Genomic DNA, 26,510 nt, shown 5'->3' with positions numbered 1-26,510 from the left:
GCATTAAGCTACGATCGGTTGAAGTGGAAGATGAGTGTTTTTGTCAGGATCGTTTCTTTAAGTGTGCAGGGATTCAAAGGGCAGGGATGTAGGGGCCTCTTCAAGGCTTTGTTCCCCTGACAGTGCTTTTCTCAATGTGTGTGGGTGGCTCGCCATGTGAGGATGTGTTAGAGGCAATAGCATAGGCAACACTGCAGCGCTATCTGTGAATGTGTGCGCTTCTGTAGTGGCCTCATAGTGTGTGTGTATATGTGTGTGTCTACAATTCTCAATTACGTGCCTGTAGATGTGCAGCAGTGCCTTTTTGAAAAGGCACTACTTGAGAGCTCGGTAGCTTGCGTGGGTGAAGGAGCGCACATGTACAGTATGCATGTGCTCAACTATTTTTGTTCATATCCAGTCAGCATTTGTGTCTTTTTTGCACTTATTGCGCTCGATTCACAATACGTGCAAAAAAAACATGTAAGAGCAAGTGAACTCTACTCCTCTGCGGATAGAGGGAGCGCACTGGAGTGGACCGACACGTGCGCCGATGTGTGCTTTTTTAAACTCTGCGGTACCTGATGTAGTTTGACCATGACGGGCCCGGTTTTTTCTTTCTCTTCATACTTCTCCACTTTGGATTGCAAACGTTTGTAGTCCTGGAGCGCCTGTTCCCGGCGTTTCACTGCCATGTTGAGGCTGGGGAAGACGCCGCTGTACCTGCAACAAGACAAGACGAGCGCACGGAGAGACAACCTTAGACACAGACAATAAGGCCTGCAAACAAAAAAGACCCCGACACAGCACTGAAGAAAAGAAGGAGCTCTCCTTGCTCTATGAAATTTGTAGACATGCATTCTGCATTGCATCCTATCTTAATAAAAGTCATCATGAATTAATAAAATCTCTCCCTTCAACATCTTATTGTAGAGGTACTGTCAAACCCCAGAGGACAAATCTGCATTAAGCTTCCTCTAATCTATTATCTAATTACTGTAGTTCAAAATGGCATGAAACAATTCATTTTGCGACAATTATCATTTTCCAAATGAAAATATATTCTTGCAACGAGAATCCTAGTCTTCGGCACTAAAAATAGGAAAACACTCATCTGTAACTTAGCAACAGGATTCTGAGCTTCATCCTGGGACTTGTTGCACTGGTTTTGTGGCTGCTTTTAATGGGAAGCAGGAATATCGTATACAGGGAATATTCAACCCAGTAATGTTTAGTAAAAAAAAGTAAAGTTAACACACCTGAGTGAGAGATAAACTCTACGCTTAAAGAATGAAAGTGTCTTCTAATATACGCGCCTACGTTATTCCTTTACACCGAGGTATTTCTGCTGCGTTTTCATTCGTTTTAAAAAAGAGAGACGACGAATGTGAAATGGAAATAAGAGAGAGCGGCGTGAGCGGTCATTAACAAATGAATAGTAACACGGGCTCAACCAGACGACGATTAAGAAACAAACTGTGATGTAAACACAAACCAGTCACAGTGTTTTTAAAAAGCAAGCCACAAGATTAATCACACAGGTGTCTGCAGCTACATGTGAGTCAGTAATAATAAAAAAACACTCGTAATGAAAAGTGAGATATAGCTTCTTCTTTTTTTCTTTTTTTTTTTTTTGAATGACTCATTTAATGAATTTCATCAACTGTGTAGGCACACTACTACAATAGTTTATTATGTGCGCCTCCGCCCATAGTGTTATTGGCCACAAAATGTGTGGGCTTCATGATTTACGTTCCTCTCCATGCCAACCCTTTGGCCTGCTCCGCGCAGCAGCAGCAGCAGATGAAGGGAAAAACCTGTGGATTGATGATTGCGAAATCCTAAGATTATGGCGTGTGCACCTTTACCGGAGGGCAGGGAGGGTGGATGGGGAGTAGAAAGTGATGTGAACTGAGGCTCGGCTTCAGACAGACAAGCAGGGATTGTTTACTACAGGAAGTGGAGCTAGGAGTGGTCTTGTAGCGTTTGAGTGACATCACGGAGCTCGGCTCAGCCCAGCCCCACAGCCCACGCTCTACCGCTATTTATAAAATACCACTTTGGCCCAGTTTATGGCAGGGGTGGATGCCGATCCTCAAGTCTACTATCTGTTCCAGTGTACACATACTTGAAGTGCCAAGGGATTATGTAACTGCCCTCTAGGCATGACTGCTCTCCAACAAGATCCTATTGGCTGATGACAATGCAGCAGCGAACCAGCTTTCAGGCTGATCGCACTCTCACCAGCGCACTTCACCTGACAGCATGGTGCAGTTTCCTCGTGACACACCACAATGGCCTGCTGTTTGTGCTCTAAAGTGGGTCCACACTGCCAACAACTACTATGTTGAGAGAGAGAGACTTGAGGGCCACTGCTCTCCTGATGCTGAAGGAGGACGAAGAGCTAGACACAAAGCCAATAGCTTTTTAACCCGTTCCTGTCCTTTCTGTGTCCAGAAGTAATAGTGACTCAGCTGTGTGAAGGGCTCCCACACAAGAGTGTGCAGCAGTGGCCCTGGTTGAAGGTGACTATACATACTTTGTAATGATAGCTTGATCTAAAACTGTCCAGGCACTGGACTTTTCCCTCGATGTCCCGGCCTTGGCTGGACAACTACCGGTCAGCCGGCTAGGTCTGCATTTGTGGTCAAGCCTTGCCTTGAATGTGGTCTCATGCCGGTTGAGGGCTGCACGGGGGCCAAGGGCACACCACTGTCCATGTGACAGGTCAGGGTGTGGTGAACAGGCTGGATGGAAATAGCATCTGGACCAGAAAGTGTGTTTATGAGTAGCTGCCAATCCACAGACAGGCCAGTCTGACCCATCGGCCAAGCCCAAGTCTGGTCTAGACACCCTCAGTCTAGCAGGCTGGCCTCTCGTCTATCATGATCACATAACTCACTGCTGCGTAAAACACACAGCAAACCACTAAAAGTATAGGAAAGAGAATTGTGCATGCGCAAATTGCCACCTCCAATGTGTCAAGGTCTCGGATAAAGACTTAAGAGTGTCAGAGGAGGTTAAATCACGTGGCGGGTTTTTGTTAAAATATGCGTGATTCAGTGAGATATGAGAACCTGCGCGTGTGACGTACATGCCAGCCAGCAGAAACCTCCTTTGTCTCAGCGGGCGGAGAGTTTGATCTGCAGCAACTTGCCTTGAGTCTTTGTTGATCAAAACTCAGATAACTCACGCAGCCTGGATACGCGATACACCAGAAAAGATGAGGGGGAAAAAGATAGATCATTTCATGGCAAACATCCTGGGCACAAAAAAAAAAAAAAATACCGGAAGTTTGATTGTGGCGATAAAATTAGATGAGCTTAATCAGCCTCACACAAACAATCCTGTTGGCTCCAGGCCTTTACAACCTGAGCCTTCCTCTGATTAGTGAATGTGGCTTGTCCAGTCGGTGCTCAACCCGGGGGCAGAGGTCTCAAAACAGGCTCGACTTCTGTCTCACCCAAAAGAGCAACGGAGCAGAAAGGGCTAGGTTAGGAGGCCGAGATAACACGAATGCCTCAATGCCCACGCACACTCTTCCCCTCCCCTCACATAAACACAGTGATGTCACTCTGTGACCCCGCTGAGTGGATGAAATCCACGTCTGGGCCTCGGAGAGGAAGAGAAACGGAGGGGTTTGATGGGAGAGAGAGGGGGGGCTGCAAATTTTAACCACACCAAGTATGAAGGATGGATGGCAAAACAAACACGCACACACACCCTATTCAAGGTTTTCCATTAACATTAACGCTCTCCTTTTTAACTCTTCTCTAATCCTCTTTATGGTGACACGAGATCACCAGCAGAGTATTCTGAGACTAAGTAAACAATGAATAATATTCATTAGTGACGGACTAATGGAATCTTAATGGAAGCTTTAAAAGTATTGCGGCTTTTGTGTCTCAGTTTTTCTATAGAGGACACTTCGATAAAGTAACAGCGCTGTGTTTTTAAAAAAAAGGAGGCAAAAAGTTAACGAAGAGGTCGTCTTAACTTAGCTTCGAAAAACTCGTTTATGAACTTACTTCCTCTGCTCTATTTCAGAATCGTGTAAATGCCTAACTTCATGGTCTGAAATACCGTCTTTGTAAGACAGCGCCCCCTCCAAAAGCTGGGTTAGTGTGTTTGTGTGTGTATGTGTGTGTGTGTGCACTGTCCTGAGACAGTTCTCCTCCTCAACCAATCCACGGCTCTGGGCCCAGGAAGCTGGGCCCTTTGCCATATTGTGAGCCTGCCCACACGTCCGCCTGCCGCCCACCAGGAAGAGGAAATTAGAACCATTCCATCCTGTCATTGCTCCGCCACCAGAGCACACGAGGAAGAAAGGGCTTAAACACACACACACACACACACACACTGACCCAACCTATTCATGTTTTATGGAGGAATCTCTCTCTCTCATATTGGTTATTTTTTTTTTCAAAGACATGACCCAACAGTCTCGTGGGGGTTCGACATAAACTTGCAACAGAAACAGATGCACGTGCTCTGACACAGCATATGTTGAATCTCCTGGGAGGAGCCAAGAGGAGGAAGCAAAACCTTAACAAGCGCTCCGGAAGACGGGTGGGATAGTCCAGCCACTCCCTTCAGTACCTCTGCTTTGCATGTGCATGTGTGTGTGTGTGTGTCTGAAAAAGCGAGGCTTAAGGAATGGAATAGCGCTCATAGAGATGGGGGCGAGCATTAGGAATGAAAACCAAATAAACTTTCTTCCAGACACACTACACACCACAGCAGCAGCACCGCCGCTCACTCCCAAAGTTCAGTTTTACAACCTGTATTACTGCACTGCAGGCCTTCCTGTGTCCCTGCACCACCAGTGTGGGGCAAATAATAAAAAAAATATTACAGGGCACTGCCCACAGTGTCATATGGATTGACCACATCAGGAAGATTAAGCCACAAAAACTGGACTAAACCGTCCTGAGATTTCCCTGTGACCACTCTGGTCGACCCTTAAAAGTCCGCAGTACGAGAAAAGAGATCAGGACGGGCACTTACTTTTTCAGAGGGTCAATGACGGTTTTCTGAATCTGGTTGACCTGTAACAAAAAAACAAAAAAAAAAAAACATGTTAACATGAGGAATAAGCAGCACAGCATCAAGGGAAGTGGCACTACAAATCGTTATTCATTGTCAAATTGAGTTACATCAAAACCCGAAGTCAGAACAAGACGGCGTCTATGTCTCGCCTTCATTAGCTGCTAAGTAATGCCACCGCACAAACATCAACAATTGTGTCTCTTTGCACAAAAAAGCAGGTGGGGGGGGGATGTTGGGGAGAGGAGACAGACAGAGAGAAAGCGAGAGAGAGAGGGAGGAGGGCTTGCAAAGAAACTTTCGTGACGTTGACTCTTTTATTGTACACAAGCCCTGAGGAGAAACCCCTGAATATTCATTGAGCTCACGATACAAAAGGATGGAACTGTCAGGGGACGGACATGAAAGCAAAGCCCAACTGATTTCAAATCCTGTGGAGGGTGGGCTGCCTTACAAGATGAAAGTTCTTTGCAAACAAACATTTTAACAATAACAGTTAATATTTTTCCTGCGTTCTTCCTTCTGGTTGCCAGAACCAACAGGGGAGGGAAGGAGGGGAAGCGCTGGTGTGTGTGTGGGGGGGTGTTAAGTGGAAGTAAACGAACATCTCATCTCGAGGCCTCCAGCCCTGACACCAAGTCTCATAGACAGAAGTTGGCACGCAATTAATAAAGTTTCCAGCGTCATTTACATTGCAGATTCGAGACGACTGCTACCGCTGGATGCGCGAGCATGAAAGAAAGGTTAACGAGGCAATCGAGTCGAGCGAGGAGTAAACGGTGAGGACGGTGCAGGAGAAATGTTTTTTAAAAAGGCAGTGAGATGTGAAGTGACAGCTGCATGAGAACAGTGAGCAGCTCTGCTAATCATATGTTCACTCGCTATTGGAAGGACAGTCAATCACACAACAACAAGGAAGCGAGATCGCAGCTGTGCTTTGTAAGAAAAAGAAAGGGAAAAAAAAAAAATGCCCTGACCATCCATGAGAACATACAGCAACACTCGCTGCTTCACGCCGGCAGATTTCCAAGTACAAAATGGTTGATTGTGGTTTGAGGGAAAACAGAGAACCAATAACAAATAAGTACATGGGAATTCACATTTTCTTTGTTTTACATATTCACACCATCCCCGCCCCCTTCCCCGATTTGAGCTGCGCCGCTGCTTCTAAAGGTGAGAGCATGCAGCGAGGAGGGAGAACAACAGCGGCAGATTTGCTTAAGCATGCTGGTGCCCTCTACCCTCTGCCCCTTCCCACAGAGAGGGGGGGCAGAGCTATTCCTTGGAGGCCCCGCAGAGCCTGAGGCCGACGCTCAAGCAGTAGTCTCCATCAGTGAGTCACGGGGCAGAGGCCATCCTGGCACACAGGCCTCCCAAAAATACACACAGATCGCAGAGGAAATCAATATCCCTCCAAACGGAGCATCCTCTACTGCGCTGCCGCCATCTACACTGGGGCTCAGCTTCGGCAGCAGTGTGCCGGCGGGGCTGTGCGCCCTCCTCAGCCCCAGAAATAAACACACAGACCTGGGCCACTGCTGCCTTCATTATCGCTGCACGTTTTATCTGCTGGCTCTCTCACTTGCGGGCCCTGCGGCAGAACATCTCGTCTCAACGCGGAGAAGAGCAAAGGGTGGATGCTTTTGTGTCTGTTTTGCTGGAGCGGTAGGGTTTGCTGTTGGTGCCGTCAGAATCAACAGTCAGCTTGAAGGGGAGAAGCTCGGGTAGTGTTTCGAGTGAGCCGTGCTGGATTTTAAAACACCTAGCAAACCTGAGGTGATGTTTCCACATCGCAGACTGACCGAAAAAGTGCTCGCAATCACTATTTTGCCTTCAGCTCACTTTTAGCCACTCTACTAAAAAAAAAAAAGGAGCCACACCGCCCTGCCCAAACCTGGAACTGAACGTTTGTGTTGGGGCGGGGATTTTTATTTAGTAAGACTGAAAGAAGTGCAGTGAAAATCAGGTGTGACCTAGCTGTCAAAATCCACTCTGGATGAAAGGGTGTATACAAACACGTCAATACAGTTGGTGACTGTTGTCCTCCGTGAGTGAAAAACTGTGCTGCAGAGCTGAATCACTGTAAAAACCAGTCACAGAGCCGTACGAGAAAAATACACATCACGGAGCCAGAAAATAAGAATTGCAGCAACTCACTATGAAGATAAACTGCGCTGCTCGCTACCAGAGACTGCTCAAAACGCACAGAATCACATTAAAATGAAGAGTTGACCGAGCAGTGCAAGACCCTGCAGGTTAACATCATAGCCAGAGGGGAAGAACAAAGGTAAGCAGGGATGCTTAACACTTGATGTGGAAAGAAAGGAGGCACCAAACATCCTTATTGACAGTCAGTCAAGTGTGCATGACATCACTGGTGAAGACAGTAAAATAATAAAAAAAATAAAAAGCAAATTTGATATTGTATAAAAGTCATAAGAATGTTAATCCTCGCTGAAAACAGTCAAACTGGCAAGAGTGCTCTCCTGGGCACTCAACCAAGCCAAGTCCTGGAACATACGCACCCCGGGTCACAAACCCACACGCTCCGTCCAACCCACATTCTACTTTGTCTAGTCACTCAAAATTGCTCCTGTAAAATTTGATGAGCTGTGAGCAAAGCCAGTCTGAAAAGACTGGTTTGTTAGAAGTGAGGAAGAGAAGAAATCAACAAATGTGACTGCCATAGTGTATAGCTGCTCCACCTTTACACGTTTATCATATTTTATATTCAGCAGATTAACCTCCCTCTGTGTCTTTGTGACGTTTAAGTCGCTTTCTAGCTCAAATACAAATCTCATGCTGTTTTTCTGCGAGTAGCTTTAATGATAAGACGACTGTGTTGTGGATTTGAGTTGCACTCTTCACTCACATATTTTGGGGAAAAGGTTATTGTTTGATTTTCTGTGGAAACTGAGTCCAGTTCATGAGATTTCGCTTCAGATAATATAAATCACGTCCACTCGACTCCATATGTACAAATCCAGATGGTGTACTATTCCCGTGGTACCACACTACAATTTAACCATGGAATAATAAAATAAAATAAAATATGATGCACTTTTCAGAAAAGGTATTCATTTTTCTCTCGATTATTGTTGTGGAAAAGGTTATGAAATCATTCTGGTACACAACTAAACGTGGAAAAAAAAAAAAGAAAGAGGAATATTTTTAAAGCAACAAATGTGAAAAGCACAGAACACCTAAGAGCAGGGCAATGAGTCAAGAAAACACAGATGGAAAAAAGTCAATCGGTATATGCCTTGGTGTGATCTCCTGTGTTCTCCCGTGTTTTTTCCTCTTTAAAAGTCTACCCTTCACAGTGTAGTGCCTTGAGGATGCACACATGCAGTGCCACTATGATTCACATTATAACTACCTTTGGCGATGATTCTAATCAAAAACCTGAAGTGCAACCGGCAAATAATCTGAAGAGGCCCTGACAGCCAAAGAAGAGATCTTCACAGAAGCGAACTAAGAGTACGCTCCTGTTTCTTACAAGTTCTGGAAAAGAAATGTCTGCCTGTCTACGGCTGCCCCTTAGGACAAAACACACAAGAGTGCAAAAGCACAAAAGATTACGAGAAACTCACGCAGTCCAAACCGACGAGGACTCGAAATATCACAATACAAACAGAAAAAAAGTGCAACGAGAGAGGAAACGTAGGTGAAGGAAGTGATGGATTCACACTAGTGGAGCAGCTCTATGAATGGTAATCTGCCTGTTGGACTGTCTGCGGGAGGGATTAGAGAAGTTTATATGTTAAGTGTTATTAATTCAAGATGATTACAAGTTGTTGAAACAATCAACTTTTTGCTGGAACATTTCAAAATGATATGCCGTGTGGTGAAAAGTGTTTGCTTATTTGCTGATTAGGAAGATTTGGAAGAAAAAAACAACAACTTTTGGAGCAGATCTAAATCACGAGCTCAATACACACACACAGCCACTTCAAACATTACTGTAGAAACAAATGCAGCAGGTATGTAAGAAATAATCAAATCAGAAACGTGATTTCTCCCAAATTAATCCGAATTATCCGACCTGCTCAAACGAGGAACTGTCACGATATCAGATGTTCACTACTCTTTATCCTGGCCTATCATTTACACTAACGATATCATCATGATATCTATAGAAAAGTTGCTTTCAATCAAATTCATCTTTAACTTTTATTATTTTTTGTCTCTTTTTTGGCATCTTGTGCTGTAACACAATCAGTGCTAAGGTGCATTGCTGCCACCTGCTATGTTGGAGTATGAACCACAAAGTGAGAGCGGAAATAAACCAAAACATTTAAGACGTGCTGGATTATTTACATGATATTAATCTCAACATCCGTGTACTGTAACATCCCTAGCATGAACCCGTCATAATTAAAATGAATGGTCTTTCACTTGCATATGTCTGTTGGCCTTGGGGGAGGTCTATGCTCGCTGGGTGCCCTTCAAGCTAAGCGATACAATAGACTTGTTCACTACACAGGCTGCAAACAGAGTTGCTGCTATGAATTTGGTGCTAAGGCATATTTTCCTGTTGAGAAAAGGCCTTTCCATTGTACGAGTTATTTTAGACACCAGTGAGTCACAAATGCATCAGTTTTCACAGCTGATAACCAGTAGCTTGAGCTTATAGAGGATGATGCCACAGATGCTTTTCAAAAAACAGCAGAAGGAAAGACATACGGATAGTCTTTAGTCCACAGGCTGCACAATATTGACTAAATATTAAAAGACGCATTTACAACAAAAACTCGTCTAGTTTCATACTTTGTATGTCTGAGGGAAGACATTTCCCCCGACACCAATCTGACGGTGTTAGTGCCAATGGCAAGTGCCAAGAAAACAAAGCGGAGAAAGACAGCAAAAGAGTGAGATGCACACTTAAAAATTTAAAGTGTGAAAGACTGTGGGACTGAGTCTGACCTTCTCCTGGTTGAAGGCGTCCATCCTTTTCATGGCTGTATCTAAAGCAGTCATGGACTCCAGGAAGGCCTGGTCCTGCTCACACAGCGGGTTACCCAGCAGGTCTGCGGAGATCTTCACTGCTGCTTTGGACATGGCTGATAGAAACACACATTAAAGAAGAGGACACTGTTAAAACATGGTCAAAAAACATGTGAAAAGACAATCCTGGTGATTATAGCCTGTATGAACGCTTATCTTCTCATTGTAATCCAATTTAGCGCCGGATTTTTACATTTTTCTTACATCATGGGGGCAGTTTTTGTGGATTACACTGAGGATTTCATCAGTTTATGTTTGCATCTGGTAAGGTCTTCAAAAGTGAGTTTTAGGAAAGAACTAAAACAAAAGTAGAATGGCACAGCGCTGAGGGGTTGGCTGCCGTGTTGAATATTCACTAGAGCACCAGGAATCTTTGCAATGTTTCTACACTGACAGCACCGATTACTGTTAATCTGCGCTCGTGCCATTCTGTTTAGACACAGAGCACATATCAGATTATGGCTTCACAGTCAAAATAAATGAGCTTCACTGAGGAGACGTGAGCTGACAGGAGAGGCTGTGGTGAAAATGGAGATCTGTAAGAGCCTTTTCACACCACCTTGGGATTCTCACAAGACCCATTTTCAAGCGATCAATTATTGCGCTGTGGCGTTTCTGCATCTCTCTTCATCTGACAAGTAACAAATAGCTTGATTTGACATTTGTCTGGTATAACTGAGAGACATGCTGATTACAGGGTCATGAAAGTCAAAACGGTAACCCGAGGGTAGCGATTTAATTATTTGTACTAGTAGTGTGTGAAGTCCCTTTTAATAACCCGGGGCTGCGACCAGATTAACAATTTCTTTCAGCAGTTGTCAGCGCCACTTTCTTCGCCTTCTGTTACTTAGTCTAATTGAAATTGTGAACCAACGCAGCCCTTAAAAAGATATTATCATCCCTCGCCGGCTAATTGGCAGCGAGTTCAATAGAGCTCTGCGTATCACCACCCTTGACTTGATAAATGATGGTCGATATAGAAAGCAGTGTATTAAATGCAGTGCTGACATGCAGAGTAGGTCCACTTCTTTGTTTCGTAGCAGTTGGTGGAGATGGGACCTGTGCAACAGATGGAATCCATTAACGATAATGAGGGCCTGACAGCTATGACACTTTGATGATGCAGACATCCATATTCCAGAGCACAAAGGAGAGGAAATGAAGAAGCCTCTCACTCCTCCATCCATCCCTGCTCCTCCACCCCCACAACTGACTACTTACCACAGGCCATGTCTACTGCAGCTTCCCAAATACACAACTCCAAAACCAACAAATAAGCAAATAAAAAGTAGAGTAAACATAGTCTCTGTGGTCGACGAATGCATGAATAAATGAAGGCAGAGATGGGAGACGATTCGAGCCCTAACTGAGCACTGCATAAAAAGATACTCTCATGAATCCAAAAACACACGCACTACATAAGATTAAGGCAAAAGGCCCGCACTCTTCTCATCTCATTTGTCGAGTCGTTCGGAGAGCTGACGCACCACCAAACGAACCAACCAAAATGTCTTTCTAGCCCTGAAAAACCTGCCAAGCAACATCAAGTATGTTGGTGAACAAGTGGAGATCAATGGCACACCCTGCAGTAACACACAGGTTGGTGACAGAACACACCTAAATCAGCCTCAGTGCTTTTCTTCATGTCCTTGTGAAGCTTTTTCGTCTGATCCTCCAGCCTGTGAGACAAGAAGAAGAATGATCATCAGCCGGCTTCTGGTCTAGTCATAACGTAAAGCATCATACATTGAGATGTAAAAGAAATAGAGAACAAGATAAAGTGACAAAAATAATAAAAAAAAGGTACACCGTCTCTACACCTGTATCATAATTAATATACAACTGAAAACATGTGTTGACATGGACAAAGAAGACATCCGAACCAAAAACCTAGAAAAGAAAATTACGATTTTGAAAAAAAAAACATGGTTCAAGAAGGAATTACACATTTCATTGATTCCACATAAAATGTTATTATAACATCCGTTAGCTAATTAATAATACAGGAAATCCTTCTTGTTACTGTCTGCAACTACATCTGCGCTCAAAAGCATTAATGTCTTCAATCATTCCACTGCACATATTCCATTGATGGGTGTTAAAAATGGCAATTACCAGACTATGGAGGCTGAAAACACATGCCATTCATTATATCAATTAAGGCAAACGAGGGGTTTAGAATCTCCCCTGAGACCGCTGTCATATCACCGCTCCTGGTTTTGATGAAGAAGGGAAACGTGGTCGGGGTTTCATTTCCATCGTCGCTTTGAGGGATTATATTACCTAGGGAGACAGTAGCTGTGTAATCCTGTAGGATTTCTGGTGGGGGGCACCATGGCCACTGGCCACAGGACTTGGTAACACACATATGGCTATGCAAAACCAAAAAAAAGAAAAAAAACAGTCGGTTGCATTGAAATACAGGGTTCAGCAGCTGGGAAACAAACAAACGGTGGGTTGCTCCAGCAAACCCACAGGTGCAGAGTGAACCAAACATGAATGTGACTGGTTCTCTGCCGCCTTGATACTGAAACTCTTCAAAAGGAAGATTATTATTATTATTCATAGTCGGGCAAAGCTTTTAACATCTCGATGGAACACACAAGTTGGCTCACGCAGCTCCATTTCATAAACCAAAACACAAGTGAGAGGGCAGTAAAAGAAATGTTCGACTCTAAAGAAGGGCAACATACTGTGTTATCAAAAAATTAAGCCAAACTGCCTGTGCAGTATAATCCCAAGAGTTTCTTCTTCGTTAAATACAGTCATTTCTAAACTTCTAAATGCACATACAGTGCAATCATAACACAGGCATTTTTGTACATTTTGTCACAAAATAGCATGTGGGGTCCCCGAGTAACTCAACAACAAATGTCAGATTGCATTTGTATTATAGCAGCTTTGATTTTAAAGATTGTCCAAAAACATTAATTATTTTCTATCATAACTTGTCCGCTGCATGCTTTTTGTTTGTCTTGACGTGTTCTAGGATTTTGCACTCAATCGCCACAGACCAGATGGAGGTTGTTCCAAAAATGTCATTTGCAGTAAAATGATGTAACTGTATCGCGTATTGTTCACACCAAAAGGAAAAAGACATTCTGTCAGAACAATCTCCACAGTAACTTCTTGTGTTCTCTCACCAATTAGATGTAACTGGGTCTCTAAGCTATATCAGCCTTCTTCTGAAGTCGTCAAAATGTTTCCCTTTTCAGCAAATGCTATTCGCATTACAGGCAATTTTATTAGCAATAATTCAGACAGGATTTAGTCAGTATTGAATAATTAGGAGACCTTTTCCTGTTTCCATAACACGAGACGCCCAGTAAATACAAATTCAGCATCACACATGTAGACCAGGAAAACGAATGTGCTGTGAAAAGTTCACCGTGCGTGTATTATATTACAATTCTGTTTTGAGTCAAACCTGCGACTAGAAAATTGCTCCTGACATTGTTAAAAACATCTGGAAATACTGATATGTTGTCATCACGTCTGTCTGCGCGATGGTAGAAGCAAGTTAAAAAAATCCATACGACCTGACTAGACTTTGTTTTGGATGCCAGTGAGTCAATGGAGGGCATGATGTAAAACAAACTAAACCTAAAATAGTCTTAGTAAATTGGCGGACACAGTTAACACTTGAGAGTAATGAAAGGAGACAAACATGAGATGAGGAAAATAACAGCATAACAGTAAAAACCATGCCAATCATGGAGATCGGGTTGTGGGATAGTGGGTGAAAGCGTCTCACTATGTAAACAAAATAACATTCTCTGAGACCGATGCCTGTTTGTGCATGTGAAACTCGCGTCCCAGAGAGTACCTCCTACTTTAAAATGTGTTGCACAATGTTGTTGTATCTCCCCCTACTTTCCGACTGTCAACACTGACAGAGAGAGAGCCTTTCTGGACGAGTGCCAGGTGAGCCAGGAGTCTCTTTCCAAAAGGTGCTAATAGAGCGGCCTGGTGGAACAGCTGCTGCTCCTTGCTCCGGTGCGCCAACGTTGGGCCCGTGCAGCCACAATCATCGAGCCATGCCGCCTTTCGAAAACCGGACAATGCTGCACTTTTATATGACTTTCACACATAGACTCTTTGAATGACACCAGAAAAAAAAGAACAGGCATTCAACCACATTTAACCATTCACACCTTTTTGGGTAAATACCTGGTCAATGCCATTCACACAAGATCTGTAAATCACTGCCAAAACCAAATAACTCTAGCAGACACTGTGTAAATCTATTTAGACTAGAAATCCAACCTGAGTCGAGCAGAATAATTCACGCCACATGTATGTTGATCTTGAGCAGACCCCCAAAAGGTGAATAAACTGATGGTCATTAAGCTGCTAAATGAAGCGAGCCTTGGCATGTGTTGATTGCATGTTTTTGTTGTGTGTGTGTGCAGCTCAGAGCTAGACAGATTAAAAAGACCATGACCAATATATCAATCGATATTTGTTAATTATGGTTCTACATGCTATGAATCTACATGTCGTGTGTATTTATACAAGTGATGCTTGTCACCTAGAGAGCACTGACAGCTCACTATTAACCATTTAACAACAAATCCAAGCTATTTCTTATTCAATATGTCTAATTTGTTTATTTTAAAAAACGTATTGTTAACAGATTTGTGTAACTCTCAAGTATTGACATCTATTGCCTCTAAAATCCTGTATCGGTCGGACTCCAGTTATGAGCAGCATGCTGTTGCGCACATGGCAATTATATTTATTTTAGTAACACTATTATTAATACCACAAAATCACAAGTCAAATCTTTTGTCAGGCGGACAGAATAGAAAAGAAAAAAAAAAACAGGCACCATGGTGAAGAGTACCAAATATATTTAGGTCACGGATCCACCACGGTGTGTTGATATGGATCTCTAGGGTGGAGAACCTGAATGTCTGTACATGTCTGCTGCTCTGACTCATCTATAAGGTCTATTGGCACCACACCTTCCTGATAATGGGCCCTCCTACTCAACAAAACCTGAGAGGAAAATGGTGCTCCCACTCAATTCTGTGGGGCCCTCAGGGAGTTTCTATAACCTTAGCCTCAGTGGGAGAAGGCCCGCATGTACTGAGCTTTCAGGTCTGTAGGTGAACTCAGAACACTGATATAATGTTGCTCAATTCAAAGTAGGTAGTCTAAATAATATCTGTCAACAGTTTATAAATGTACTTTTTGGTTTTTCTTGCCGTCATATCCTTTTTATCCCTTCAAGTTAAGCTGGGACTGGGAAAACACAGGATACGTCAGAAAGCAAGGAAGGAAGTCATCAAATATGACTAAACTCAACTCGAATTAAACTTCATATTACATTACCTCGTCTGTGAACACGAGTTCTGCCTGAGTCACGTCAGATAGTTTCATCAACAATGAAACTAACCGCCCTAAAATACAATTTAAACCACCATGATGCAAATGTCGTGTGTCCTAATAATAACAACATGGCTGTTTTTCTACAATAAAATATTTAAATATTTAAATACGCAAACTATAAATTAGCTCATATTTTATTCAAACATTTGCCAGTGTGGTCGCCAATGACAACAGAAAGCTCAAAAAACAACACCACCCACATCTGGATGGCATTGTAATTCCCGACAGCCGCGACATGTACGTTGAATTCAGATGTCACTCACAGTTCACCCTTCACCATTATGTGTTTTCTCACAATTGACAGCATCAGAGATTAAAAGTTACATTTTAAAACAGAGTTGGGTCAACGTTCCATCCCTGTCATAGTGGGAGATCCTTAAATTGAAGCCATGAATGACGACAACAACTCCCATGACCTCACGCTACTTCATGACAACCATCAAACCACATCTTTTAATGTGAGCGACGCCCCTCACGGCGGCGATGTAGACTGGCTTCATCCGCGAGTTAATGAAATACTTAAGAATAATAAGAATGATGCATTTAGTGTGGACTTGCATGAGAACATAACTCCTTAGATCTAGGTTTTGTCAGAGGATGAGCAGAATATGTAACAGAAACTAAAGCTCTCTTTCACAATTTCTAATTTCAGACTCCACCATAGCTCAAACGTGTGTCCTTTCACAGTTCAATGTTGAGAGAAAGGAAAAAAAAAAAAGTGACCAAACACAGCAGGGACTGGCGACAAAGAAAGTGTATGTACAATGAGGCACACGTTGAGTGTTAAGTTTCTCAAGAGTGCTTTGTAAACATGTAAAACCAAAATACCTACATGTTAAGTACAATTATTCAATAACGGTATAACACACAACAACCATCTAATTTTGGATCAACGTGCACAGATTTGTAAAAAGATTCACTACATCTTCATTATGTTGTGGCTGCTACACTGTACATTTACAAATATATTCGATATGATAAATAACACAAACACATATCAGTAGTAAAGGGTTAGTTAGTCACTTTTCTTTAGAAACACCAAGATAATTAGATAGAAGGACATTTCTGGCTGATGACTGACTTTAAGAATCTGTACAGTACTTCCAAGAAAAGTTATATGAGCAGATATGGTGTAGGAGAAACCACTTTTCACCAAGGCAACAAAAAACTCCAACTGTACACGCATGCAGGAAACTCAAACCTCAACCGTGTCAGACTAACGAAATAATCTTTAAAGTGGAAACTTACTTTTGGAGCTTGTCATATTCGCGCTCGAAGTCTCTTTCAACCTAAAAAAAAAAAAAAAAAAATCATGTCAAAATCTGTGATTTCATTATTTAAAGTGTTTGTTTACATTTCCACCTCTTCTGGAGAAATGAAGGCCAATTATACTGACAAAGCAAAATAAAAAAGTGACCACTTGGTTTCAGATAATAGATTCTAGGAACAACCAGTGCGTGTTTGTAATCTGAATGAGGACACATTAACCAGTAGTTCCTGTTATGTATTTTCTCAGGAACACTGACTATTAAAGGGGAGCAGACCACAGCTAAGGAAATGAAAGACCACTGAGAACCAATGGAAATACAGATGAAATACTCCAGAATGTGCAGATTCTATAAAAGAAATGGATGTCGCCATTGTTTAGTTTGGTGTTACGGCCATCATCAGAGCAAGAAGTGACTGGTCAATCACAAGGTAGCCATGCCCTAACACACACTCTGCTTTATTGTACATAACCTTATAAAATACCGTATCAAGACCTTAAACTCATCACGAAAATGTTTACCATAGAAAATAAATAAAGTAAATCACAAGACTCCATACAATCAGACTTCCTTTTGAGCGATGACCCCTTTAGAAACCTTTAGAAAGAATGCAGGTTTAAGTCACTTCAAGACTTGCATTGGCTTCACTTTTCAGACCCAGAAAGCCATGTCCACTATGTATTACACAGTCTATGTAAGTACATCATGTTCCCACGGTCAACATGGGCCAAGACAGTTTGTCCAACCATGTCTCTGAAATATGCCAAGCAGGTTACAGAGGCAGGATGGTTTCCTGTCTTGTGGTTCTGTGGGCTCCTGGATTTAAACACAGTGGCCAAAACAACGAGGAAGGCAGCTGACACTTTGTCGCTAGTGGATCATCTAACTGGACTGCCTCTAACCCACTCCCTGGTTATTTGCCTAGGATGGCACAGGAAGCTGTAAACCCAGTCAGTGACTGCCGGGCCACAGAGCCATTAAACTGGAAGTGGTTTTCTCCAGCAAGGAGAACACCCACTGACTGTCACTTCAAGGTAACCACCTCTGCCCCCTTGCTTGGCTCAGACAAATTGGCATCCAATCTGTCTTTCGGGTGAGGCCTTCTGATGACATTATTTAGACTACTAGTCATGTTGTATATACCATTTGTGAAGGTTAACAACTACAGCTAAACCTTCACATTTTCCCATAATTCTGCCTTCATTTATTTGAGTAGACTTTATTGAATTTTATACTCTAAACCCTGTTGAGTGATGAGTCAACTTTTGACTTACGGTTTTAGAGACAATCTGCTTCTTTGGTTGTCCGATCTTGAAGGGAATCCTGCAATCACACAAAAAAAAAGGACAGGTGTGAGACATACGCAACTGGAAAAAAGTTTCCAAACGTTTAGATTAACGTTAGATGCACAATAGGGTGACTACAGGCTGGAACAGGTCTTAAAAAGGTGAACGAGCACCTCTTTCAGATCCCTGACATGGACAATATGAAACTGTTAATTTCTGCTTCTCTGGAGTGTGCAGTCAAAGCCATGGTCATTAACTTCGTGTGATCACTAAGCACATCTGGCTCCCATTGCAGGCGGATATCACTAAACAGAAGTGGTTGTCCTCTCTTCTAAGTGTGGCTTTACTGCATGACCCTGGGCTGGCAATCAAACACAGATGCAAGCTGTGTCTTGTATCAGAAAAAATTGTGTGTCTATTTCAGAGTGTCAGGCAAATACAGTAATATTTTGGGACACAAAAGGGCAACACTTTCAGAAGAAAACTTGAGACCAGTGCTCCAAATCAATCAAAAAACAAAACATGTCATGGGATTTTAGCGCTGCACCTAATCTTTACAATGAAACACAAACTTTTCCTCACTCTTGAAAGGCAAACACACTGACATCCTGACTATAGTTTTGGGAAAAGTTAAAGAAACCTGCTCCTTCTTTGTTAAAACACAATCTTTTATCCCCATTTCAAAACCTTCCCTTTGCCTTAATAAGTTGCTGCTGAGCATCAGAGTGCTTCGGGAATCCATGAGACAGAATACACTGCCTTGGCAATGTGCTTGGTTGTAGGTTGTCATTGATGATGGCACTAATAGCCTGAAATCTAAGCTATATGATGGACAGTTGCCGCTGACAGGCAGGGTGAGGCAGCAGCTGCGTCAGAAGAAAGGTGTGTAGACTAATGAGATGGAAAAGAGAGGGTGTGATGTAGGGCCTCGTTGTGCAACCAGGGAATGCTACCAATGTGTGGGGAAGATCCTTTTGATGACAGCCCAATCACAAAACTCAACATGGCCAAATAGCAGCAGGATTAATCTAATACAAAAAAAAAACAGGTTTCACTAGTGGCTCAGATATCAAGATTCACTTTGATTCGCAAGCTCAGTGTTGATGTTTTAGGTTGTATCAGGTACCAATTGTCCTAAAATTGAAGTCTCAAATGAATCCTTTGGTTGTTAAGCTCTCAATCGATTAACAATGCCTAAAAAACATTTTGTTGCTTTTGGCTCAGGAAAGTAGTTTCACTGTGTCATCATTTGGGTGAGCCAACACGGAAAATAACCAGAGAAATTACTCAACGGAATCCTACGTGACTCACCTTTCTCTGATTACCTGATCGGCATACTGTTACGTCACATTAGGTGGAATTCTTACGTATGTAGCAGTCTATGAAAGGCATAATAATCAATCAATGCCTTTCTGAAATGCAACCTCACGCAGCCAGACAACATTAGTTGTTTGTCACTAAGAGATTTAAGGCTGGTCAGACACGTGGCAATAAATCACCAATAGTTGATGACTTGCCTCCTTTAACAGTAGTTTCTTGTTTTGAGTATATCCTATTAACACGTCCACTTACTTCTATGTCTAAGGATTTGTAAAACCTATACCCACGTTGTTTTACAGTGTTTATCGATGAATCCTCAAAACAGGCAGCTGTGTAACAGCTACAAAAATGACTCATATATACTAATAGGTAGTAGCTTGCTACTGGGATGAACTGCAAATAACAAATTGAAGTCACTCGTTCCTCTGAGGGACATTAGCGGTTTTCTAGCTAATAATGTTGTGATTGTTTTAATTAGTGAGTCTGTGTGTGCCTGTGTGACTGAATTTGATGTTCTATATGTGTAATTTGTCTCAGGTCTGTCTTGTAGAAGAGATCTTCATGTCCCGAATAAAGCTAACAAATATGTGCAACAGCAGTCTGTGTCCATTTTGGTATTTAATACTTTTATATCTATAATTTAAAGAGAACATGGTGACTCATGAGTAAAAAGGAGGACTAATAATGTGTGCACAGTGCTTAAAATGCAGCCCGTGCGGTTATATTTAAAGAAAACCAACATGTATTGTCACTTTTCAGTGTTAAATGATGAGCACTAGCAGTGGATTCAAAGTGACTTTGCAATTTTGAGTGAGTTTTTCTGGTCGGACGATGAGTTGCACAACGTCTGGCAACAAATATGATGTTTGCTCATATTCGGTGGGTGTGTCGGGGATAAAATAATGACATCTATAGCAAAAACCCAATGGAGGAGTTAAGTATAAACATTAAAGCGCTCCAAACAGTCATCAATGTACCATGAAACATATATTCAAATGCTTTCAGTGTTCTATTTTTCTACATTTTGGCAGAGCTGACCATGCCAAGATTTGTTTCAAGATGACATCTGTCCAAATGTAACTGTATTAAGGTGGATTTTCCCTTTAATGTACCAAAGGATATATTTGCTTGGAGAAAAACTAAAGAGAGTCCTTAATTTTATAGATTCGTGGAGTATATCCACTTCCACTGGGAGCCAAAGGAAAGTGGTCACTCGCTTCAACTGCTCATGAGAATTGGCAAACACGCCGAGTGAAGTGTGCTTCGGGGAGGGAGAGGGAAAATGTAGCAGGCAACCAGAGCGAGAGAATGAGAAAGAGGGAGGATGGTAGCCACTGTGAGAATTATTTCTAACGTTTCTTCACACAGCAATATTTCTGTAGGGGCTGTCACATTTAGAAACATTGGTAAGACGGGTCCTGTGAACCCAGAACTAGTGTCTGACATGGCAGAGGCCCGGCCACAAGGCAGCTGAAGACAGAAAACGTATGTGTTGCACCGGCTGAAGTCCAAAGTTTTCTGAAAACAAATCTAAGCCTAGTGATGGCAAGCTTGGGTGAACTACCCACGAAGGCTGCTCTAGTATTCAGTTTGGACATTTTGATAAACCTACAGTCAAAGTATTTGTATACTTTGCAGGACTTGAATCCAAATATTCAATTAACCAATAAACATTTACTCACACAAGAAGATATGACACAATAGCTCAAGAAATTCTTCAATAGAAAGGTTTTAGGAGAGGAGAGGTTATTGGTTTCTTTCTCCATTTTCAGGCCCAGATTGGTTTAAAAATGCGGTTACACATTTTGCTGTCATTATCAGCAAGGTTGGTCAACTTGCACTGACAGAGCTATCTGATCTTTGCTGTAATAGGCTACACGTCACTGCCATCAAGCAAGCACGTAGGCAAGAACAAAGACACAACAGTCTCCTCTATCCGGGACACATTATGCACCGACTGGAAGAACCAATGGCTTTTCACAAAAACTGCAAATGTGTACGCCATTAGAGGGGTAGTGCATCATTCGACCTTGGATATTCCATGGAGCACAGAGGGCTAGTGAAAGATTTTGGGAAGTGGGATTGTTCTGATGGTGACCCCAAAGTCAAACCTCTCACGTCATAGAAGCAAGTGTGCAGGCCCTACTGGAATGCATCAGTCAGCAGAGCCCATAAAGGACTCTTTTCACTGGTCGAGCACCCCACTCTTGACCTTGTGTTTGGCGGTGCGTGCTGGCAGAAACGTCGCTTGCCAGCTATTGACTGTCTGACTGAACTGAGTGACGCCTTACTTGATCACTGCCTTCCCTGAAAATGACACTATGAATGTGTAACGTATTATAAAGTGAGTTAATGTACATACACGTCACAGGCAGCTGAAGGAATTTGTTAGAATACATGTTAGTTTCTCCGCATTTTCTCTTGAACTGCATTCATGAATCGTGAGAGTCAACCACTGAATTTATTCAAACCTCTTAAATGGCAGCACACAATTGAGGACTAGTATGACAAAACCTTCCCATACTTAAGTCCTGAGTGATCTAATAAAATTCATATTGTTTTGTTTAAAGAAAAAGACAGTTGAACTGTGAATGTTGAAAGCCAAATATGATTCACCATTTGGGCCATAACAGTCTTAACCGCCATTTCGACAAAGCAAACAATTAGTGGATGCAATTCTGTTGAACCATGTCTGCAACCGTTTCTCAGGAAAGCAAGTAAAAATCTTGGCTAGGAGCCCTGAAACAACCTGTTATAAAACAAAAAACAGGCAATGCTACAGATACTTCTACAAAGAGCCAAAATGAGAAGACACCGTGGAGCCAATGATGAATAATCTCAATGAACTTTTTCCTCATAAGCAAAAGTTTTGGGGGATTTTATCCCTGTCTCCTGTGAGAACTTGGGTTGAGTTAGGAACAAGTGATGATACACAGTGTATCATATAGAGAACAGCTAAATAAACCTAACTTGACTGGAAAGAGTAGTCAAAAATAAACATTCTGTTGTGGATGGATACTTTTTTTCCCTCTTGCTGACGCTTGCCTGAACATGATAGCACACAGCCTTGTTTGCTGTTTACTTTCTCACCAGCTGGGTTGAAACTCTAATATCTGTGCCGATCGTACGTAAGAAGACTATGTCATAAAACCGACTGTTCACACCACCTCTCTTCATTACAAAGCTATACAAATCCTCAAACAGACACATACTGTTAGGGATGTAACGATGCATCGTGACATGATTAAAAATCGCTACAAATGTGTGACGATTCGCACCGGTTGACAGAAAAAATGAGTTGCGATTCTTCACGAATGCAAGAGAAGTAGGATTTGTTTCTTTTTCTTCTTTTTTTAAATTAGAAATAGGTTACGTTATCTTAAAAACAGTCACTGGTTGGTGATTCATTTGTTCAACGTCAGAAGTAAAGTCACGTGACTTACGTCACTACGTAGGTACGGAGCACAGAACGAGGGAAGACATGGCGACGGTAGAAAATAGCTTTGAAATAGAGGATGCACCGAGCAGTTTGAAATCACCTGTGTGGTGGCATTTTGGATTCCCTATGTACACAAATACCGTGAGAAACGGACAGACAAAACCAAAACAGCATGCAATTATTGCAAGAGACTGCAACATATAGCGGCAACACGAGCAACATGCAGCAGCATATTAACCGCCACCACAGTGAGAAGCAAAGTAACGTTACGCCACCTCGTGAGCGAAAATTGCACATTACACCAGTTAACAGCAGTTTACTGTGAGATTGTTTTTAAAGAAAGGAGATATTTTTCATGTATTTTGTTGTTTAAGATGCATGCATGTTGCATTTTTTTAAGAGAACACAAACTGTTTGAGAGTTTCTGTAAAGAAAGCACCTAAGCTCCTGTGTCAGCGCAGAGCCAATTAAATAGAAAAGCATTTTCTATTTAATTGTAAACTTTGTCCAACATCTGTCCTGGGTTTTAACTTTTTTAAAATAAAAAAGGAAACATCACAAAAAACACTTGTGATGTCATGAAAATTAACTGAGATTTAGCAATTCAATGACGCATCCACCTTATTTATTGAAAAGTATCGGTGTTATAAAAATTAGGATTATACTGGGGTGCAGATGTTTTAACTCATATAGAAAGTGTGTGTGTCCTGTCTTTTGTATGCCTCTTAGTTGGCCTCTGATTTACTGAGGCTGGCAGGGGGAGATAATTATAAATTAAATTAGTAGTACCATGTGGATATAAAATATAGTGCTCATTCCTTAGCAGTAAACCAAAAAGAATTAATGTTATGATGTTATCTGTATCAGTGGAGAGGCGTCCAAGACAGCCCATTTTTGAACAATGTATAAGAACCAACTGTTAGAGCTCCTCAAGGAGCCTTTTCTCTGTAACCCCTTTTTGTGTGTTGCACTGTTAAACGCTCCTTCTTGTACAAGAATAATAAATTCAACTTAAACTTTGATACTTTGAGTCCAGTCCTCTTTATTCTTCTTTAAAAAAAATTCTCGTAACAATTAGGGATGGGAATTGATAAGATTTTTACGATTCCGATTCCATTATCGATTCTGCTTAACGATTCGATTCCTTGTCGATTCTCTTATCGATTCTCATTTGGGACAAAAAGGAGAACAAACAGTTTGATCAGCATCATCTAGAGGAGGTAGTGAACTGGAGTGAGTACTAGTACAGCTGCCAGCCTCTGAGACAGCCAGACTCTCTCTCTCATCATGGTCATCTTCTAAATGTAATGCAGAAGGCATTCATTTAATGTTAACTGTTATAGCATGTTTTACAAAGAAGCACATCGCGCTAACATGGTAGGCAGTGTGTTATTTACCTTCTGTACCTTCTGTAGTAACCGCAGAGCTGGTCATAGCCTGGCTGCTGCTAGGTTGAGATTCATCTCCAGTCCAAAGCGTGTCAAAAACACGACATTCATTTAAATATATTGCACGTTGTGTGCGCAAATGTTTCTGCATGTTCGTCGCGTTCCCTCCCGATGCTGTTATCTCCACTTTGCAATGATTGCAAGTCGCCCTGTTGCCAACTGTTTCGGTAAAATGCAGCCAAACTTTAGAGCGTTTGAACCGAGTGGGTGCCATTGTTTACTACTGATTGCACTGCACGTGCGAAACTTGCGTTAGTTACGTGTAGGGCTGCCACAAACGATTATTTTGATAGTCGACTAATCACCGATTATTTTTTCGATTAGTCGACTAATCGGATCATACGTAAATTGATTGTAAAACATGCAGCTTATCGCACCAGCATGCAGCTGATCAGATCATTAGCTTTCAGCTTGAAGTATGAGCTAACTGAAAATAAAAACAATTAAGATGATAGTTAATTAACCCTTTAATGAGAGTCCACGGCCCCGGGAAACGGTGAGGTCCGGGCGGGCGGGCGTTGTAAAGCTCGCAGCTCCACCTTCGCCCTCGAGCCTTTCCAAGCCGACCCAGAGTTTGTCGCGGCCACGGAGGAAATGTGCCCGGCTGGGACCAGCCAGCGCCGGGAATAGGTCCCAAGAGGGGATCCTGCCGCAACGCGCGGCCGTCCCTGACCCGAGTTGAATCCCCCGGGCAGACTGCGCGGGAGTTGCGGAAAAATCGTGGTGATTGGTTCAAATTACAACACCGCCCTGAATTCACAGGGATTCACTGAAGTTGCGTTGAAGTTGTAAATCGTGAATTCCTGGAGGGTCTGTGTTATGGTATCATTTACGATACAGTCAGGCCTGATCCGTCTGTGTTATGATATCATTTACGATACAGTCAGGCCTGATCCGTCGACTACTAAATTAGTTGTCGACGAATAATCGTGACTAATCGACTAATCGTGGCAGCCCTAGTTACGTGGCGTAACTTGTCGTGCTTGCTGGAATCGAGCATGCAGAAGTTACGCGACGTGATTCATGCTTTCTAGAATCGATAAGAGAATCGTAAGATAAACGATTCACTGGAATTGAAACACGCGTTCTTGTTGAGAACCGGTTCTCGATTCCCATCCCTAGTAACAATCGGTATGGATATTGCACAACCACTACTACATACTGGTTGACTAACTAATCGATTAATCCACTATGTCAGCTCACACTAATCCAATGCAGACCTAAAACCTGACATTAAACTCTTGGCTTGGCTGTCAAGAGGTTTCTCTTTAACTCACAGACTTCGTGTTTCCCATAAAAGCCCACCCAACAACTATCAAACTTTGTGTTTCACTACTAAAACAACATTTGAACATGTGGGGGTGTCCTGGATGAATGCTTGGTGAAACCCACAGCTTTGTTCAGTAGCAGTAAACATGTTAGGGGGGGGTAACAACACACTCACCTGCCCACATACTTTCTAGGAAATACTTCACTGACGTGGAAAACTCCATTATAATACTGCTACAACCACAGAAAGTACACGAAGTACACAACGTTAGGTAGCAGCGGTTACCTTTAAATGTCTCGTGTTGACCCTTTTGACCTAACGACAGCTCACATTGAGTTCCAGTTTTATGTCAGAGGCACGCTTAGGTTTATTTAAACAGCACGAACACACAGCTGTAACTTTAAATTAGTTAATTAGTTAAGTTATATCCAGTTTGAGCTAGAGCTAAATTAGCCTAAAACTAGGTGCTAAGTACAAGCTCCGGTCGAGGTTAAACTGCTTGTTAACAGCTGTTAAACTGATATATAACTACCACACAAAGAGGACATAGATATATATGTTATATATGAACTGTTTAAGTGTGTTTAAGGACAGGTTTTATTCGTGAAGGAGTGAGTTTAGCGAGCTAACGCTAACTCTTGTTTACCAGGAAATAGCCGGAGCTAAAAGCTAAAAGCTAAGCGTCACATCCCGACTTATACTTTTAATCTAACTAATAACGAAGCTGAAATATACATACCAGCTCATTTTGAGTTATTCCGGTTTCATTGGGTGGTTTTATTATCTTCCGTGGACCTCATCCCCCCCCGTGTTTTCTACCAGTCAGCAGCCGAGCATCGAGCAGGAAGTCCGGGGCTTAGCCGCTCGTGTTTCCTCCGAGCAAACAAAAACAAAACAAAAAAAATACTCACAGATATTTCAGTATATTCACATAATAACAGCTTAAAGTTCAAGTTAATGCTGTTTTATAACGTGTTTGTTTATATTTAAAGGCGGATTCATCATGTTTTTAATGCCATGCGCGTTCACGTGGGTGTCGGCCGGGTGTGCGCG

General features: G+C 42.2%; 1 protein-coding gene across 1 annotated transcript in view; it reads right to left on the bottom strand.

Moving 5' to 3' along the window:
- The window catches only part of bin3 (bridging integrator 3), a 30,212-nt gene extending 3,727 nt beyond the window's left edge, over positions 1-26,485 (bottom strand). The window contains exons 1-7 of the mRNA XM_010746089.3: positions 26,197-26,485; positions 17,969-18,017; positions 16,675-16,715; positions 11,650-11,711; positions 9,952-10,088; positions 4,987-5,027; positions 561-702 (exon numbers count right to left, since the gene is read on the bottom strand). Coding sequence (XP_010744391.1) covers positions 561-702; positions 4,987-5,027; positions 9,952-10,088; positions 11,650-11,711; positions 16,675-16,715; positions 17,969-18,017; positions 26,197-26,204 — 480 coding nt within the window. The 5' untranslated portion in view covers positions 26,205-26,485. The remainder of the gene's footprint in view (positions 1-560; positions 703-4,986; positions 5,028-9,951; positions 10,089-11,649; positions 11,712-16,674; positions 16,716-17,968; positions 18,018-26,196) is intronic.
- Between the last annotated feature and the right edge of the window lie 25 nt (positions 26,486-26,510).

This window comes from Larimichthys crocea, chromosome III, assembly GCF_000972845.2.
Source record: "Larimichthys crocea isolate SSNF chromosome III, L_crocea_2.0, whole genome shotgun sequence".
NCBI classification, from domain to species: Eukaryota; Metazoa; Chordata; class Actinopteri; family Sciaenidae; genus Larimichthys; species Larimichthys crocea.
The sequence above is the reverse complement of the archived record's forward strand: the minus strand, read 5'-3'. Positions and strand labels throughout refer to the sequence as shown.